The sequence below is a fragment of the Chroicocephalus ridibundus genome, chromosome 11 (assembly GCF_963924245.1).
Source record: "Chroicocephalus ridibundus chromosome 11, bChrRid1.1, whole genome shotgun sequence".
In the NCBI taxonomy this organism is placed as follows: Eukaryota; Metazoa; Chordata; class Aves; order Charadriiformes; family Laridae; genus Chroicocephalus; species Chroicocephalus ridibundus.
The window spans coordinates 18,021,792-18,037,651 of record NC_086294.1 but is presented as its reverse complement, the minus strand read 5'-3'; the positions used below and the strand labels follow the sequence as shown (position 1 = coordinate 18,037,651).

Genomic DNA, 15,860 nt, shown 5'->3' with positions numbered 1-15,860 from the left:
CTGCTGCGATACATGGACACGAGCCACTGGAGCTGTGCTTCCAGTCCTGCCTTAGGGACTGATGGCATTTTTAGTGAATGCAGAAGTTTGAGCTGGGTCAGAGGGGCTGCGTGGCTGTCCCCAAGGGCACATCACTGCCTCCAGAGCCCTTGTGCCGGGTGACAAGGGGAGAGCGCAGCACGTTGTCTCCAAACTCCTCTGCAACGAGCCGGGCAGCGGGAGCTGGAGGAGGGCAAAGTCTGCAGGAAGATAAATCAGCTGCTGAAGACAAACACAAAGAGGCAGGTCTTTCCCCTACACTTGGACAGAAATCCTGTCTTCGTTGCGTCTGAGCCATTGTGCCCTCCAATGGCACCTTATCTCGCTTCCTCCTCACTGTCCCTTGCTGTCTGGATCCAGCTATCGGTGACGGTCACAGTCTGGCTGCGCTTAAAAGCATCAGCCCACAGAGCTGCCCTGGCGGGACCCTGGCAGAGGAGCTGCGTGTGCCAACATGCCTATTACCAACTTGCATAATGGATGAACCCAGTTTCCCCTAATAGAGCAAACGGTGCTGACAAAAGGCCGCTTTTACCCCCACAGCTGTCTCTTGCGATGTCCTCTTTTTTCCCATTTCTTGGGTTTTTTTTGCACATTCTTAAGTGACTTTCAGCTACACTGGCAAACTTTCAAGTGGGGACTAGGCCTTCCTCTGAAAGGGGCTCTGATTTCACAGAAGGAAACTTCCAACATGGAATAAAAGCTTGTTTTGTTTGTAGTAAACAAGCACAGTTATAGCAAGCTATGGTGGCGTGTGCGTACATGTGCGTAGGCAAGCCTCCCGCTCTGGAGATCCTTGGCTATATATAAATACACACGTGCACGCTCTGCCTGGGGGTTTCTTGCAGTTCCTGGACTTTTCCGTTGTCTTTGGGCTGCTGGGGAACAGGCTGTGCGGTCATGCCCTCGTAGGGGCAGCTGTAGCGCAGTGTCTCTGCAGAGATGGGAAGGGGCAGCAGCCCTGGGCCAGGCAGGGGAGGGGGCTGGGGGGTTGAAGGGGCTGAGGGTGCTGTGCAGAGCAAGGGAGCCCCCTCCCACAGCAGCGGGGAAGGAAACAGAGCTGGCAGCTGGACAGAAGGTGATCAGTTGAGCCTCCCCATGTTTTCTCCTCGCTGTCTTTTATCCCTGACTCCTTCCTGCTTTTCTCTTTCTTGTTTTCTTTCCAGTCTGCTTTCCTTCCCTCATTCTCCTTCCCACTCCATTCATCACACCATGAGCCCCAGCCAGCAGCTCCACTGAGCCAAGGGAACTCATCACATCTGTGTGTTTTCTTAATAGCTCTGGACCCTTTTAATAATGAGAGGGAATAGAGAATAAATGGAGCATTTCCTTCAGGGCCGTTTGTGGCTCCCCGTCTTGGCATACCATACCTCAGTACCAGTAGGACAAATTCATGGGAGGGGGAGGCCTGCTTGCGAGTGGGCTGATATCTTAGAGCCTAGCATGCCCGGAGAGGTGGCCTTGGGAAGGCAACGAGCCTGTGCTTGCCCAGCAATTAGTAAAGCTGTTTGCCATCTCCTCAAGCCTGTTTTTCTCCTTGGAGGATGGCCATTCCTCTATGCCACAGCCCAAGAGTGGTGGCTGGCTGGCTGGGCCACGTGCAGATGTGCACAGAGCCACACAGGGCAGTTGTCCTGGTTTGAGGTAAAACAGAACCAATTTTCTTTCCAGTAAGTTAAACCCCCACTGTGTTCACCCTGCTTAGCCCAAAGCTAACTATCCTCTTTGCCCACGTCTAGAGGCCAGCACCCCTTGGAGTGGTCGTGGCCCGGAGGCAAGGTGGACCCTGCAGGGAAGGAGAAGGAGACCGAGTTGGTGGCCTCAACAGCCCCCATCAGCGGCCGGGCAATCCGAGAAGACGACTGCGAGGGGACCGGCACGAAGCCATACTGCAAAGTCCTGGTGCTGACGGAGGCCCAGGCGAACGACACGGGTTACTACCGCTGCTATTACAAGTACATTGATGCCAAAATTGAGGGCACCACAGCAGTCAGCACCTACGTGTTTGTGAGAGGTAAGAGCCATCCAGCAATGTGTGCCTTCAGGCTAGGGGACCTCAGGGGCAACATATGCACCAGCGTAATATCAGAAAGATTAAAAAGCCCGATGTGTCCCCCGGCCTCCCAGGGCAGAGCGTGGCTGCTGCAGGCTCAGGGAGGGGGCCAACGGCTGGCTCCCTGCACTTCGAGGGAACCAATATCCGTCCACTTCTGGGGGATGGAGTCAGCGCCTGGGATTCAATTACGTCCAGGCCCGGGGGCATCGCTCCAGCCAGGCTGGAATGCAGGAATTTAAGGAGTGAGAGCCAGGCCTCAGAGACGCTCCACTGCTAAAAAAAGCACAAGAGTTAGCTTTTGGGCAGCTGGGGGCTCTCCGAGATGCTAGTGGTTAGGGATGATAATGTTCTGTAAAGCTGAGACCAAGAGAGGGAGAGGAGGAGTGGTACAAATATGCTATGTGCAGCTTCCTCCTGTCCCCAGGCTGGGTGGCCCTGGAGCCACTCCACCATGGCAGACCCAGGTGTTCCTTTCCACACTGTCTGCGCAGGGGCTGCCTGCACAGGCAGGGTTATAAGACGTATTTTGGAGGAGGAGGGCTGTCCACTATGCTTGAAACTAGAACTTCAGCTCAGCAAGTGGCTGGAGGGCCAATACTCAGCTTCTCCGTACCCCAGGGGCTCCTCCTCCGCTGTCTCCCCCACTGCTCGCAGCGCTCTCCAGCAAGATAAACGAGCACTGTCCCCTGGAAACAGTTGGCTGAGCTATTTCTCTTTCCGCCCCCGTTTATTAGTTGGTGCAGTTGTCATGAGCCAGGCAGGTCATGACACACAAAATGCATTTTTCAGAAGTCCCAGGGCAAAGCCAAATTTGCCTCTGCAACTATGCAGAGAAAAATGCAGGGGCAAATCGGAAAAGCTGGGCAGCTGCTGGAGAGGAACTGGGGTCTGTTTGGGCAATTGCTTCCTCTTCCCACGGGCTCTGCTGCCCATCCTAAAGCACAAGAGAGCTTTGCCAGATCCCAGGCGTGTTGGGCAGGGGTGTTCAGACACTCTAGAACGTTGTATTGGGGTGGAGGCAGAGAGCTTCTTACACATGCTGAAAATAAGTACAATCTAACAGGCTTACATGCAGGGAATGCATTTGCAAGAGCCTGATTTTCTGTGCAATCCAGTAAACGCTACTTCCTTTGCCCCCTTTTCCACCTTCTCTCACCTCCAGCCTCATCTGCAGGTCAATAATGGCTCTCCTGTTTACCGGAGAGCAGCAAGTGTGCACGTGTGGTGTAGCTTAGGGGCAATAAATCCCACATTGTCAGGGCCTGTGGGACTCACAGTGCCTGTGGACAGCGTGTGTGCAACAGATCCAGCCAACACCTCGCAGCGTTGCTGTGCACATGGCTACACAGCACAAGTTCATACTCATTCCAATCAGGCTGTGCCCTGTTATGGCTATCAAACATCCAGGAAACCTCAGAATCCGCCTTTCCAGACAGGACAGGCTTTCAGGCAGGAGAAGGGACATGTCAGAAAAACCCAGGCGTACGGTAACCGCAGCCATTGCAGAACATCCAGATAAAGCCCTGGCTGTTCCTGCTGAACTGGGCTGCAATGTGAAACTGTCCCTCGAGAGCTTGGAAGGGCTGATGTAAGTGTTGGGGATATTTGAAGACAGCGTGATCAGACCACAGATTTATCCATCAACCTCATTTCTCATGTTAAGAGCTTGGTGGAATTGCCAGGAACAAAATATCTCTGCTTGGCTGGAAAAATGGGTTCTTCTGTGTTTTACCTGCAGCTCAGTTCTCAAATGAACTCTCCACGCGTATGTCTCATTTCCCATGTGTCTGGTTAGGTGTGTATTTTATTACAGCTACAGATAGTGCTGTAAACATACAGAATGCCTCATCAGAGTGCAATAGGATACGTACAGTCCCCCTCTCATAAGGTTTAGCATATATTAATGAAGAAGATGCTAAATTATTCCCATCCGACCCATTAAGGCAGCCTTACAGACAAATATGTGATGTGCTCAGAGAGGGGAGTTAGTGCATGAATCACAAGCTCATTGGCAGCAGGACCAGCCCAGTAAATCAGTTAGTTCTTGGCTGCCATCTGAGCTTGGAGGGGACCTCATCGTCTCTTACCTCTGGCAGTTGTGCGCCTCCTCCCTCTCACGTGCCCACAGCTCAGGGCAGGAATGAGGAACATGTTCACACTCGGAAACGAATCTGTGGTTTCGGAAGACAGCAATACTGTGGCAGCACAAAACCCCAGGAAACAGAGATAAGAATTCTCTGGGCAAACCGTATTTTCATAAGAGCCGACCAACATGTTTCCTGTGCATGGCTTGTCTCACCTAAGCTGTAAAAAAAAAAAAAAAGCACTTCACCCAGACTAGGTCTTTGCAGCCTGACTATCATCAAAGCAACAGCTTTATAAATCAAAAATTAAAGGAATTTCCTTATGGACTTAACAGTGGGAGTACTGGGCTGGATTGAGTTGGGCCCAATGTGATTTGAACAGCAGGATCCCCAAATGGGGATCATTACCAAATTCACCTTTGACTTGTCATTTTAGATTTAGGGATTGGGTAGCAGAGGGAAAGAGTCTCAGGTTGCACAAACAGACATCTTCATGCAACAGTCCCTTTAAGTCAATGGTTTAGCTGTAATACAAGTGAATAAAGAATAGCCTTTAGGGCCACTGGGATCATTTGCTCTGATTCCAGCATACCAGAATCCATCAGATCTCCCCTAGCAGGTCCCTGGGGCAGCCCCACCGCCTCCTTATGGAGCCCCCTTCACCCAGGGGACAGTTTCCATTGACAAAGCCAATCATGACCACGTGCTGGATGGACATTTCCAGAGACATGACTCTCACAGAGGAAAGACGTTGGCAGCAGCAGGCATCAGAGACGCTAAGGACAAGTCTGTATTCAGACCATCCCATGAGGTATGTGTCCCTGCAGAAACGGGCAGGCAGGGGCTGATATTTCAGAAGTCGTCATCCGTCAGTGAGGCACTGCCAGAGGACACCAAGCAGCCTCGTAATTTGTTGTGTCTTCTTCCAATTTTGTCTTCATTCCATTTAGTCAACCTGGGCAATTCCACCAACTCTACAAAGAGCAGAAAAAACATTCAAACTGAAATATTAGAAAGGCGCTGCCAAGCAGACAGGTGGGCAGGTGCCTCACGCACAGCTGGCATGAGGCACTGCAAGACAAACTTCACCCTTCCTACCCTCTGGTCAGCCATGGCTTGCGATACAAGTGTGTTTTGCATCTTGGTCTCACCAGCTCTTTCAAGTGTATCTGAGAAAGAGCGAGAAATGGCGTCCGTGCTGCCCTGTTAGCTTGCCATCTCTTTGGGATCAGGTTGGACTTTGGTCTGGATGGTGCCTGGCACGATGGGTCAGGGCCATGTCGCATCTCCTTTATATGCTGCCATCAGCTCCCTTCCACCATGGAGCCCTGCTTGGGCTTGTCTCATTTGACACAGGCAACACACTGAGCAGGACAGGACAGCCCCTTCTTCAGACACTTTGCTTCTTGGTGCTGGCTCCGCGTGGAGTTTAGTGTAACATCCCTGGCCTTGCTAAGTTGTTTCACTGATTAATTTTGGGTGGTTTTGCTCTTCCTGTCAATATTTGTGCTTGCAGCAGTTGGGAGGCAGTGGGGTGGCAGCCCTGGAAAAAGCTCAGCTCATCTGTTTATCTGCCGGCCGGGATGGCTGCAGGATGACATCTGCATACCATTCCGCTGCGGATCACTTCCTCGCCCTGCGAGGTCGCGCTGCTGCTTCTGCACTAGGGCGGCACAGCCCTGCGCTGTCCCCGCCGTGGGGCCATGCACAGTCACCAGCTGGGCAGGCGCTGAGCCCAGGACAAGATCTGCCAGTTTCACAAAGGGTCAAACCCAGGCAGAGACCTTGAGGCAGCCAGGAAAGGGGAGGTCATTTCCAGCACTGCCCAAATGTCACATAAGTGCTGCTCTGCCGATATGGTGTTTGGTGCAGAGGAGCCTGCCTCGGTGGCTCCCTTTGCATTCCCGAGCTCCAGGTGTCTCCTCTGACTGTCGCACATTGCAGACAGGCTGCCCAGCTCAACACCACTCCCTCTGTCAACCTCATGCTGTGTTAAAGTTAGAAAGCCTCCTTTTCTTCTGGTTTATCCCTCTTCCCAGTTCTTCCCTTACCTCTGTTTAGTTGTTGTTCTCCTTATATCTCTTCTTCAGATTTTGAACAGCCATTTATCAACAAGCCGGAGACCCTCCTCATCAGCAAGAAAGAGAACACCTGGGTACCATGCCTTGTGTCCATCCCAGATCTTAACGTCACACTGATCTTGGTGAGAACTCGGCCAGTGGGAGACTCTGGACCGACATGTATTGCATTTGTTCTGCATTTGTAATTGCCTGAATGGAAGTGGGACGGGCACTGCCAGGAATGGAAAATGCATGGGATGATACATTTTCCATGGAAAGTACAAGCCACTGGCTTCCTCATTTTATTTGCTGGTTGAAGCTGTGCTGTCCAGTTCCCTTGGGCAGACCCCACGGGTTTCTTGCCAACCTTGCTTCTCTTCCCTGGAGCTCTATGAAACAAAACAAGACTTTGTTTTAATCCCGTTTCCCCACAGCATCCCCTCTTTGCTCTGGTCTCTGTGATCTACAAACCCTTTAGGTGGTCGGCATCCCCACAAGGGAGGAGGCTGCAGTTCTGGGGCTGATGACTAAAAACAACTCTGTTATCAGTTTGCTTGTGCCTTTTTTTTTTTGCTTTTTTTTTGCCTTTTTTTTTTTTTTTTACAATGCAAATACATCCTTCCAGGATGAGTGTTACTATTGTACAAAGGCCTCCAGGGACACTCTGGGGGCCAGGGGCCTTTCCCTTGCCCGGGAAGGACACTACCCAAGGTCAGCACTCATCCCGGTGGGGCTGATGTTTTGGGACATCAGCATCAGTTTCCTTAGCTATCACTAGAAGTTTCCATTCCTGGAAGTCTCTGGCCCACTCTGCAGACGGGGAGGCTTGTGGTGCAGGATATGGCTGCTCGGGGTATTGGGGAGGCTGCGATTCCTAGATGACAAACCCTCGGGGGGAGAGGGCGGGAGGCCAGCACAGCATGATGCGGCATCTTTTCTTCCCACAAAAGGGATGTGTTAGCCAGCGTAAAGCCTGGAAGGGGTGGGGTGGGAATTTTGTTACCCTCTTATTTCAGTTGGCAAAATGTTGATTTTTCCAGCAAAATTCCCTTATCCACCCTGACGGGAAAAGCACTTTCTGGGACAACAAGAAGGGGGTGCAGGTACCCACACGCTTGATCAGGGACTCTTTGTTTGTCCAGTGTGAGACTGTCATCGACAAGAAAGTCTTCAAATCCAATTTCTTCATCATCCATATAGCAGGTGAATATTTGGGAAGGTGCAGGGGGGGCAGTGTGGATGGCTCTGAAGTCCATCAGTGTGGCTCATGGGGTTGTTATGGTCCTCTGTAGCTACATAGACTCTGCATGGTGCTTATATCTGCTCTATTGTGTGCCAGACAGGGATAGGCCAAGCAGCAGGAGGTTATACCCAAGCCTCCTGTAACTGCATAGTCCGAGTCAAAGAGTTAATAGATCAGAAATGTCTTTTTGTTGCCTCTTCTGCATCAGGGAGTGAGCTGTATGACATCCAGCTGTATCCCAAGAAAGCCATGGAGCTGCTAGTAGGCGAGAAGCTGGTCTTGAACTGCACAGTGTGCGCCGAATTCAATTCCGGAGTCCGCTTCCAGTGGACTTACCCTGGCAAACAGGTACTAGCAAACAGGGCGACTCCTCGTGCATTGAGCTACTTCCCCGAGTCATCCCCTCTTGCCCCTTCATTGTTCCTCTTCGCATCATTGGCAGAGCTCTGCTTCATGATCCTAACCATGCTGGGCCCTGGACATCTCAGTCAGGGTGCTTTCCCATTTTTCTCTCCTGCAGCAGAAGGCGGACAGAGGGAAGACCCCTTTTCTTTTTTTTACTTGCCAAGGTGTTATTGCTTTGGGGGGCTCCTGGGCTTCACTTCCTCCAGTGCAAATACAGAGCAAACATCCTTGGCTTAAAAGGAGCTATTCTAGCCACACAGCCCTGGTTACCAAGAGCCTGCGAGGAGGTCCCTTCCCCGCTGTGTTTTCCCCCTGTTATAGCCTCTGACTCTTGTAAACAGTGAGACAGGGGCATCCCCTGAGGCCATCATTCTGTTCACATACCTATAGGGCTCCCAGCCTGGTTACTGGGCTTGCAAAACACGTGCTAAACTCTGACCCCAGCTTCAAGTGGTCACTCACACAGGGCTCGTTGCCTTTCCATCCCTGAGGATAGCAGTCAGCGGTGGAAACACATGTCCAGGGAGAGGCAAGCACTGGGCAGCAAGAAGTGCAGACTGGAGGAACCTATCTGCACACCCAATCTGTTTAATGTCTTTTGTCCCCTTCTCTCTGTCATCTCCCACAGACACAGCGGGCAGTGATAGAGCCTGAGCGCCGGTCCCTGCAGACGCACACAGAGCTCTCCAGTATCCTGACCCTCCACAACGTCACCCAGCAGGACCTGGGCAAGTACACGTGCACTGCCACCAACGGCGCCCAGATGCTGGAGGAGAGCACCGACGTCATCGTGCACGGTACGGCACCTTCCACTCCCTCGCAGAGCCACAGCTGGAGCCAAGCTGCAAGCCGAACAATCCCCAGACTGCTTGGCACAAGGCTCAGCAGAAGGGCTCCTGCACCTCCATCCCACTCTGCTTTTGTGACACCCAGCCTTCCTCCAGTTCCTCAGCCCTTCTGCACCCCAGCCCCACACTGGGAGCACAATCACACTCAGCAAGGTGCCAAGATGACGAGAAAGAGAGATGCGAATACCAGATTGGCCCAAATGCCAGTGGGATGGCAGGACACACAGGTCTCACGGCCCTGTGGCAGATGCAGTGCCTCTGCGGCATGGCGAGCCTGGGAGGCACCCAGCTGCAGGTGCACAAGGCACCGTCGGCACTGGGCGGCTGTCACCTGGCAGCAGAAAGTCATGGGGCAGCATGGCCTCCCTGCAGCCCCGATGGCTCCCAACAGCAAGGCGGAGGCATCAGTGCTGTGCTGTCCTGTCTGGCTCTGCCTGGCACCCACTCCCTTCTGCTCCAGGGTTGGGGGGCCTGCTGGGAACAGGAATGTGGAAGAGGGGCTGGGGGTGATATGGGCAGACAGGACAATAGTGGGTTTTGGTTATTTTTACTTCATGGTTTCAGAGAAGTAGTCATTTTCAACTGCACTGCCACAACACCCTGCCTGTCCTTGGTCCTTGCTGTCGGGCCCTGTGGGGAGCAGCAGAGCTTGGTGACAGCCTTTCCCTTTGTGTTCTCCTCTCCTCCATGCTCACCTCTTTTCTTGCAGAAAAGCCCTTCATCAATGTGGAGTGGAGGAAGGGCCCAGTGATAGAAGCCACCGCAGGAGACGAAGCCGTGAAGCTTCCAGTGAAAGTCGTGGCTTACCCCCCACCAGACTTCCAGTGGTAACGCACCTTTTTTAGCCTGAGCCACCTTCTTCTCTCCTCCTTCCCTCTACCAAGTAGAGAAGCCTAGCCTGGCCTCCTTCCTAGGTCCCTCTGTGGCCAAAATTGTCGCAAATACCACTTTTTTTCACCCATGGGGGTCATTTCTCCCACCTGCCCTGGCTCTCAGCTGCACAGCTTGGGATGGGAGGAGGTAAAGTCTAGGGGAGAATGAGCAAAAGTCCTGGGCTGGCTTGGAGCTCTGCACTGTCTGGAGGGGACAAGTGGAGCTCCAATAGGAGCTGCTGCTTTTGTCCCCCTGCAGCAGGGGGGCCAGGTTGTGCACCGCATTGTGCTGCACTTCCACCAGAGCTGGCTGGGAGCTGGGAGCACCAGCACACTGCTTGGAGCAGAGCTACAACATCCCCAACCCCACACACATCCATACAAGACAATGCACACACCTGTCACTCAGGTCCAGGGAAAGCCCAGGGGTGTTTCTCTGGTCTTCAGCGCTAGCAAGGGGCAGCCTAACTGGTCTATTGGGGACCAGCAAATCCCTGCCCAGCTGCCAGTGGGACACTTCCTCCCCATGGCTGCATTTTCTCTCTGCCTCCCTGCAGGTACAAGGATGGGAAGCTAATTCCCAAGCAATCTCAATCTTCAATGCAGATCAAGGATGTGTCGGAGCAGCACGCTGGGACATACACACTGGTTCTGCGGAACAGGCTGGCGGGGCTGGAGAAGCGCATCAGCCTCCAGTTAATCGTCAACGGTAAGAGAGGGCCGGGGCTGGGGCCAGGGGGAGAGTGCTGAGTCCATGGCCCCAGCCTTTGGGCTGCTCCGAGACCAAGTCCCCATTGCTGTCCTAAAGCAGTTGGTACCTACATCATCTCCTTCTTCCCTGTTGCTGAGGGATGCTCTAGTTACAATGAGGCTGGTTCGTTACAGCCTGGGCAATACAGCAGTTTTGTTCCTGGCTCCATCACTCCGGGCAGGATATGTCCTTGCTCAGGGGCTGTTTTCCAACTGCAGTTGGAGATGCTGCTGAGGGTGACCCTGCCTGATGCAGACTTGAGGGCAGGGCAGCTGCAACACACACGGATCCTGGAGCTGGAGCAGTTCCTCTGGGTGGGAAGCTCCCAGGGAGTTTTTCCCCAGCAGAAACGGGTCCCTGTTGTGCAGGAGCCAGCTGCCAGCAAAAAAAGTGCTGGAAGGGCACTGCTGCTTGGAGATTTGTCTCCACCAGGCTCTGTAGCCCTGTGCTGGGGCTGCCAGACAGTGCGTTGAGCCCTGCAGCATCGAGAGTAACACTCTGCAGAGGAAGGAGAAATGACATCACTTGAATCTGACTAAGTATGACCTGCTCTGCCTGGCAGGCCTGAGCTCCCCAGGAGTTGCCCTGAGAGCCACAGTGCTTTTGTGTCCAGTCTCTCTCTAGACGGACCTGGGGAGGGCTATGCCTGGCCTGGGGGTGCAGCAGCTGAGCCTGCAGCCACTCACAGCGTCACTCTGATCCTTGCAGTTCCTCCACGCATCCATGAGAAGGAAGCCTCCTCCCCAAGCATCTACTCCCGGAGGAGCCCCCAGGCCCTCACCTGCACCGTCTATGGCATCCCGGCGCCAGAGGTGATCCAGTGGCAGTGGAGGCCATGGATGCCCTGTCGGATGTTCTCCCGACGCAGCCTGTAAGTGCCATTTCTTCCAACACACGTGTCATAGCAGGCCACCAGCGTGGCATTATGGGCTCCTTGGGCACCATGGCTGTGTCCCAGATCCTGTCTCACTTTTGCTCTCCTTTTTGGTCCTTCATCTTCTTCTGCACGATAGAAGCAAAAGTGCTCATAGGCAGGGAAGAAGAGCTGCTGCATGTGGAGAAGAGTTTCTTAATCTGGGGGAAGTGCCAGATCTCTGCCAGCTGGCCAGGAGGGTGTTGTGCAGGCAGGTAGGAAGGGTACATGCCCATTGCCTGTGCCCTGGGAAGCTGGGGCAACACCAGGCAGGGCTGCAGTGGCATTTTTTAGCAGCAGCCTCACAGGAAGAAGGAAAAGGGATGCTATGGAGTTGTAGCCAGAGCGGTCAGGGTGGAGGACATCAGGGTGTGTGGAGGAAGCCAGGTCCAGCAGCCCTGTACAGGCTGTTGCCAAGCCAGGGACGCCAGAGAGCTCTCCATCGCATGCAAGTGCACTGTGGCCCTGTCAGGAAGCAGAGGGGCCCATGAATTATGAGCACTGTCTCCCAAGGCCACCGTATTTCTGCCTAGCATAGCTCCAGAGGATGCAGGAGGCTTCTTTCGAGCTTCCTGTTGTTTACACAGCTCGCCGATGTGCTCACCCCGCTGAGCGCCCTGCCCCGCACTGCCAGCACGCACCTTTGCCACTGCTCTTGGTCACTCAGCTCCCCCCTGCTTTCCTGTCACCAAAAGCCCTCTCCCTCTGCACCTCCCACCCTGGATTTTGGGCAGACCCTCCCATCTCCCTGCCCCACCTGTATTTCAGAAGCAGCCTGCAGGCTACAGCATCCCAGGTCCCTGACAGATTTGGGCACTTCTCTCTGCTCACCTGTTCTCAGCCCAAAGAGGTATCACCGTGTCCCTGTGAGACACCTGCAGCACCTCTACTTGGGATGTTTGCCCCCTGGTATTTGTTGACTCAGGGGCAGCTCCCCAGGCCAGCACCCAGCCAGTCCCCTAACTCACGCTCCCAGCAGGTGTTCAAGACCTTGTTGCTGAGCAAAATGGCATGAAGAACTGCCCCAGGCACACATGAACCGATTTCACCCCTGCCTTTCTCCACCCTTAGCAGGGAAGGATGAAACCACAGACCCAGGGGTGAAGACACTGCCCGGGACACCAGTATCTGTTCCCTGCCTCAATTTTCACATCTATAAATGTTTGCCTCACTCATTATAGCGGAGTGCCCTTGTAAAGCACATTAGAACTGTATAACCAGAAGACACAGGAAATTTTGCAGTTAGAGAACAGGGGTATCAGTTCGCAGACACAAAGCTATTTTTGCTGCCTTCTTCCCAGCTCACCCTCTCTCCATCTCTCTCCTCTTTCTCCTGCTCCTCCCCGGCTGCTGGATTAGCAACAGCCGCCACCGGGCAGCAAGGCGCCATCAGCGGGACCGGATGCCAGAGTGCAAAGACTGGAAAGATGTGTCACAGCAGGATGCAGTGAACCCCATTGAGAGCATTGACACCTGGGTGGAGTTCGTGGAGGGGCGGAACAAGGTGAGGCCATAGCCCCAAGCCCATCCCAGAATGGGGAGCTGGAGACAGGCACCCTCGGAGGGATCCTTTGCAATCAGCCAGCAAAAGTGGCCTGAAAACAAGCCTGGCAGAGACAGATTTGGGGAGGGCTTCACACCTCTGCTTCTAAAGTAAACCATCAGCGGCTGTTCCCAGCTCTGGGGCTCCGCAGTACCAGGCAGCCCCAGGGCGAGGGAGAGCTGTCATCTTTGAGAAATTACCCTGCGTCCAGAGAGGCTCCTGCTGGGGCTGACGGCGCAGGAGGGTTTACACTGATCGCTGCTGAACACAGGGCACCCAGCAAGGGAGGGCATGGGGGACGTCTGTTGGGGGAGCTCCTGTGGCCATTTCTGAGCATTCCTGCTTCAGCTGTTTTGGGAGAGCCGAACCCCGCAGAGCAGCCTGGGCAACCAGTAAAGGAGAGCAGGAGTCACAGACTGACCAGGAAATCTCTGGCCTTGGGAACGCGCATGTGTGTAGCAGGGCATTTCATCCAGCTGTCCCCATCCCAGGGGGGCAAGGGTGGTATGGAGATGCTGGTGTCCATCCGCTGCATGTTTGTGAGTGAGAGCACGTGTGCCCCACAGAGACCGCTTCTCCATCATAGCGTTTCCTCTTTGGAAGGAACATCTCTCCCTCATTGCAGCATGTGACCTGCGAAGAGCCAGACACTGCTGGCTGCCTGTTTCTTTCTGTCTCTCTGGTAGCCGCAAGTGTCAGGTCTACGCCATGACGGGGTTCCTGTTCCCGCTGGTGTCGGGCACCAGCCACTCACAGAGGGATGCAGAACAAACAAATGGGCCCCTGTTTCCGAAAGTCACTTCCTGTTTTCCTACACACCTCCAAAGGCACTTCCCGTCCCTTGGCCTGGCCGGGAGTTCGTCACTGCCAGAAGGGTGGCAGGGGCAAATGCTGCTCCTCCCAGAGCAGCTGAAGGGAGAGGCAGGGATTAGTGTCCTCCAGGGAGGTGAGCAGGGGTAGTGGGATGGGAGCTCCTGGGTGAGAAGCTCTTGTGTTTCCCTCCAGATGGGACTCTCCTCTTGGTCCCTTTTGATCTTTCCCTTTGTTCCTTGTCCCTCTTGTCGTCCTCTTATTCCTCAACTGCATCCTTCTGATTCCATCTCTTTGGTTGTAACTGTCCTGGAGGTCCAGCTTAGGTTGTGCAGCCCAGGGATATACAAGAGCTCTGGGAGAAGAGAGCTCTTCCACTTGCAGTGGGATGCTACATCCTCAAATCTGCTTTCTCTTTCCCTCCTCCTCATTTCTGCCTGTCTCCTCTTACCATCCTCCTCTGTTTTTTATTCTGTCCAGAAAGGCTATAATGAGCCACAGGGTGTGCAGCACACAGCCATGCACTGCAGGCAGCAGCATGATGTCAAATCCAGGAACCCCAACTCAAACGTAACACTGCAGATTAGAAGGAAAATCCCCAAGAAACAGGAAAGGCAGCACACAAAAGTGCCAGCAATAGGATCACTTCAGCTGTATTGAGTAACCCCAAGAAACGGAAGAGGCAGTGCACAAAAGTACTCGTAATAAGGTCACTTCAGTTGTGTTGATTATGTACTGTATGAATGACTGTTCCTTCTGATTAACACAAGCTAATACATTGCCACTTAGAACGGAAATGCTTCCTAAAGTCTATGGGACGAATAGTAAAGGCAAAGTAGTCTCCCTGGAGGAACACAATTTTTTTGCATTTTAAATCCCTCTCATTAGAGGGAATTTTTGCATGTGATTAACATGTCATTCAGACTGGGAGGGAGGAAAAACCTGTGCTTCAAATCGCAGATCTCCTCTAAGGGGAGTGCTTGTAACACATTTGGCAGCTCGCGCGCGTGCAGTGTGAGCCACCGGGAGGAGGAGAGCAGCCTGACTCCCCAGCTGCCTTTCCTGGCTTATTTGGAGGCAGATCTCCTGGGTCTGTGCTCCCAGGGCAGCAGCCTGGCTGTTTGCCCAATCTCAGTCACAGGGAGGGAGGAGGAAGCTTTTAGGACCATGTCTATGTAGACTTGGAATTTAAAGGGAGAAGACGACAGCTCCTCCTGAAGTGGTGAAAGCTGGAGTGCTTTCCCAGGTTTGATTTCCCCTTATGGATAAAAGGAGCGCTTGCAGGTCTGTGAGTACCTGTAAACTCCACTGAACTCTGGGACACTAAGTAGTCACTTAACTGCAGAGGGCTGAGGGAATCAAAGCCTTGGTGTCCTTTCCCTTTCCCCCCACTGTTATAAAGCTTGTCAGGAGCTTAAGCATTCCCTCAGCCCTGCATTGTGTTCATGTCCCCCTTGCTGGGCACAGGCCTGTCCCCATGGTGACTCGAGGGCCTTAGCAAGAAGTTTGCTCCCATGGAGAGGCATCTGTGCTGGCTGGGCTCTGTAAAAAGGAGCAGAGATCAGGAATAAAACCATGTTGCTGTTGCTAGAGCCAGCAGATGAGGCTTGAAATGCACAAAGGGCTATTGAATAAGGGGCTATTTTTGCATAACCTTTTCCCAGGTACAGCTGCTGCCTGGGGCCAGGCTTGCTGTGTGCTTTGCTATCTGCCAGAGAGCAGCACCAGTCCTACTTCTCTTCCCGCTTACTTGTCCTAACTCCCCCTTATGCTTTCTTCCCCCATCAGACAGTCAGCAAACTGGCCATCCAGGAGGCCAATGTCTCCGTCATGTACAAGTGTATCGCCTCTAATAAAGTGGGTCGAGACGAGCGGCTGATCTACTTCTATGTGACCAGTGAGTACAGCAGACGTCCCTTCCATCCGCATCAGCCAAGGTCCCTGCTTGAAATAGGCAGGTCCCTAGACCTGCCGAGTCCTGTCATTCACAGTTAAACAGTGACTGGGAAACCAGCACGAAAGCAGGGCTACCCCAGAACTCTGCTGGGTGGCAGAAGCCTGGAGCCCTGGCAGCAGATAGCACAGGCAGAGTTTGGCAGGCAGACCTGGGGATAAGCCGGCGCTGCCTGTGCCTAGGTCCTGGAGCAGCCCTGGCAGGTCCTGGGCTGGGGATGTCCCGCTGGCTCAGGCCCAGGCAGCTCCCTGGGCTGGGGACGTGCCTGGTCCAAGAGCATCC

The 15,860-nt window shown here is 53.6% G+C and overlaps 1 protein-coding gene across 6 annotated transcripts in view; it reads left to right on the top strand.

Moving 5' to 3' along the window:
* FLT4 (fms related receptor tyrosine kinase 4) overlaps positions 1-15,860 on the top strand; it is a 60,016-nt gene that overhangs the window by 26,916 nt on the left and 17,240 nt on the right. For all 6 annotated transcript variants that reach the window (XM_063349105.1, XM_063349104.1, XM_063349101.1 and 3 more), the window contains exons 3-12: positions 1,779-2,053; positions 6,270-6,382; positions 7,280-7,442; positions 7,691-7,830; positions 8,516-8,684; positions 9,445-9,562; positions 10,165-10,316; positions 11,067-11,229; positions 12,631-12,775; positions 15,413-15,521. In XM_063349105.1, the coding sequence (XP_063205175.1) occupies positions 1,779-2,053; positions 6,270-6,382; positions 7,280-7,442; positions 7,691-7,830; positions 8,516-8,684; positions 9,445-9,562; positions 10,165-10,316; positions 11,067-11,229; positions 12,631-12,775; positions 15,413-15,521 (1,547 nt within the window). The remainder of the gene's footprint in view (positions 1-1,778; positions 2,054-6,269; positions 6,383-7,279; positions 7,443-7,690; positions 7,831-8,515; positions 8,685-9,444; positions 9,563-10,164; positions 10,317-11,066; positions 11,230-12,630; positions 12,776-15,412; positions 15,522-15,860) is intronic.